This window comes from Rhea pennata, unplaced genomic scaffold (genome assembly GCF_028389875.1).
Source record: "Rhea pennata isolate bPtePen1 unplaced genomic scaffold, bPtePen1.pri scaffold_32, whole genome shotgun sequence".
In the NCBI taxonomy this organism is placed as follows: domain Eukaryota; kingdom Metazoa; phylum Chordata; class Aves; order Rheiformes; family Rheidae; genus Rhea; species Rhea pennata.
In genome coordinates this window covers 847,289-849,657 of record NW_026907679.1, presented here as the reverse complement: position 1 = coordinate 849,657, position 2,369 = coordinate 847,289, and the positions used below count along the sequence as shown (strand labels likewise).

Genomic DNA, 2,369 nt, shown 5'->3' with positions numbered 1-2,369 from the left:
TTGTCAACAATGCCGAGCTGCTTCACAGCCAGTGGCTGCTCAAGCTGAGCACAGCTGAGATAAGGAAACAGTTCTGGGGTTAAGGGGTTAACAGTTAAGGGGTCCCTAGGGTACATGCTATTGGAACATGTCCCTAGGTGATGATATTGGACCAGCATCACTGCATCTGAAAACCTCCCATCCAGAATCTCCAATCATGGATAGATGGAGCAATCATGGGACATTACACATTGCTCAGGATGTATTCAGAGGTTTATTAGTCCCAGTCCACTCCCTCTCCTGAGGGACATGTGGGGCATTCCTTGCTTTGGCCCTTTACATTTGCTTTACTCTGCCTGGTTTTGAGAATCTCTGCTCCCTGCCTATTCCAGGCACACGCTGCCCCTGGAGATGCCCTGTGCTCTCTGGGTGACTCCATATTCCCTTCCAGAAGGATGGGCAGCATCTGTTACCAGCCCTCCAATATGTGGGACAGTCCCCAGCAGACACCTCTTGACCACTCACCCTCTCTAAGCACCCTGGGCACTCATAAGTGACAGCTAAATCCAGCCCTCATTCCCACACGCATCACCCAAAAGAGATCATGACCCTAAGCCCGTGGAAAATGTAAGCACAATAACAGGGCCTTTTTGGGTGTAATTCCCTGAGTGCATTCTTGGCTCAAGCTTTGGAAAAAGAACCCATCATTCAGGCACAGTACTCAGAAGACCCTTTTTTATTACAGAGATGCTACTTGGGAGGCCAGCTCTGACACAGTGATAGGAAGATTTACAGAGGGCCTCTGGGTGAGAAAGACAAGGTTTGTGCCTCCAGATACGTGGGAGGAATTCAGACATTTCTGAACAAACATGACTATCACAGACAGAACTCCCAAAGCACAAGAGCTGTGGAGATGAACTGGGAATCAGATGTGAGGAGAGATGGGCAGCTCATTGCTGCTGAACTAGTACCAGCTGAAACAGTTTCCTCACTGCCTGCTGGAGCTCCTTGTTCCTTATGCTGTAGATGAGGGGGTTCACTGCTGGAGGCACCACTGAGTACAGAACAGCCAGCACCAGATCCAGAACTGGGGAGGAGACAGAAGGTGGCTTCAGGTAGGCAAAGATGATAGTGCTGAGAAACAGGGAGACCACGGCCAGGTGAGGGAGGCACATGGGAAAGGCTCTGTGTCGGCCCTGCTCGGAGGGGATCCTCAGCACAGCCCTGAAGATCTGCACGTAGGACAGCACAATGAAAATGAAACACCCTAAGGCTAAACAGGTAATAATCCCAAGAAGCTCAACTTCCCTGAGGTAGGAGTCTGCGCAGGAGAGCTTGAGGATCTGGGAAATTTCACAGAAGAACTGGTCCACTGTGTTGCCTTGGCAGAGAGGGAGTGAAAATGTGTTAGCAGTGTGCAGGAGAGCATTGAGAAACCCACTGGCCCAGGCAGCTGCTGCCATTCTGACACAAGCTCTGCTGTCCATGATTGTGCCATAGTGCAGGGGATTGCAGATGGCAACGTAGCGGTCATAGGCCATGACAGTGAGGAGAGAATACTCTGCTGAAAACAAGAAGAAAACCAGGAAGACCTGGGCAGCACATCCCGAGTAGGAAATGGCCCTGGTGTTCCACAGAGAATTGGCCATGGATTTGGGGACAGTGGTGGAGATGGAGCCAAGGTCGAGGAGGGAGAGGTTGAGGAGGAAGAAGTACATGGGGGTGTGGAGGTGGTGGTCACAGGCTACGGCTGTGATGATGAGGCCATTGACCAGGAGGGCAGCCAGATAGATGCCCAAGAAGATGGAGAAGTGCAAGAACTGCAGCTCCCGGGTGTCAGCGTACAGCAGGAGGAGGAACTCACTGAGGGAGCTGCTGTTGGACATTTTGCACCTCCTGAGCTTGCAGGACTGTCCAAGGAAGAACAAATAGACACAAATTAGGACACACTTCTCTGAGCAAAGCTCTTTCAACCCCCTCCACCAGCACCTCCCCCAGTGCACACACACATTAGCACTCCCCATCTCAGCTGCACCATCACTGAGCTCCATGGCTTAAACTCTGGTTTGTGCTGGCTGAGCTTGCTGTGAGGAGCAGCGGCCTCTGCCTGTGGGCTCCCGAGGAGTCAGCCCTGACCTACAGCACTGTGTACATGGGAACAGACGTGACTAAGATTTATATTCCCAGTTCCAGTCAGATTTAATCCACTCCATTCTAAACGATGTAGGTTCATGAAGAGTTTAAAGGCTTTTTTTGGTTTGTTTTCTTTAGCTGAGTTTGACCCTGTCACACAGGAGGAGGATTCTTGGAGGTAGAAATCATCCACACTTCTGCTGCACTCAGAATGACCATTTCTGATTCCACAGAGGCAAAAGGATTCACTCTGACTT

The 2,369-nt window shown here is 50.9% G+C and overlaps 1 protein-coding gene across 1 annotated transcript; it reads right to left on the bottom strand.

The window, feature by feature from the left end:
- Positions 1-929: 929 nt before the first annotated feature.
- On the bottom strand, positions 930-1,865 carry LOC134154613 (olfactory receptor 14A16-like). The gene has a single exon (XM_062601287.1). It carries the CDS (start codon positions 1,863-1,865, stop codon positions 930-932), a length of 936 nt encoding a protein of 311 aa, XP_062457271.1.
- Positions 1,866-2,369: the final 504 nt, after the last annotated feature.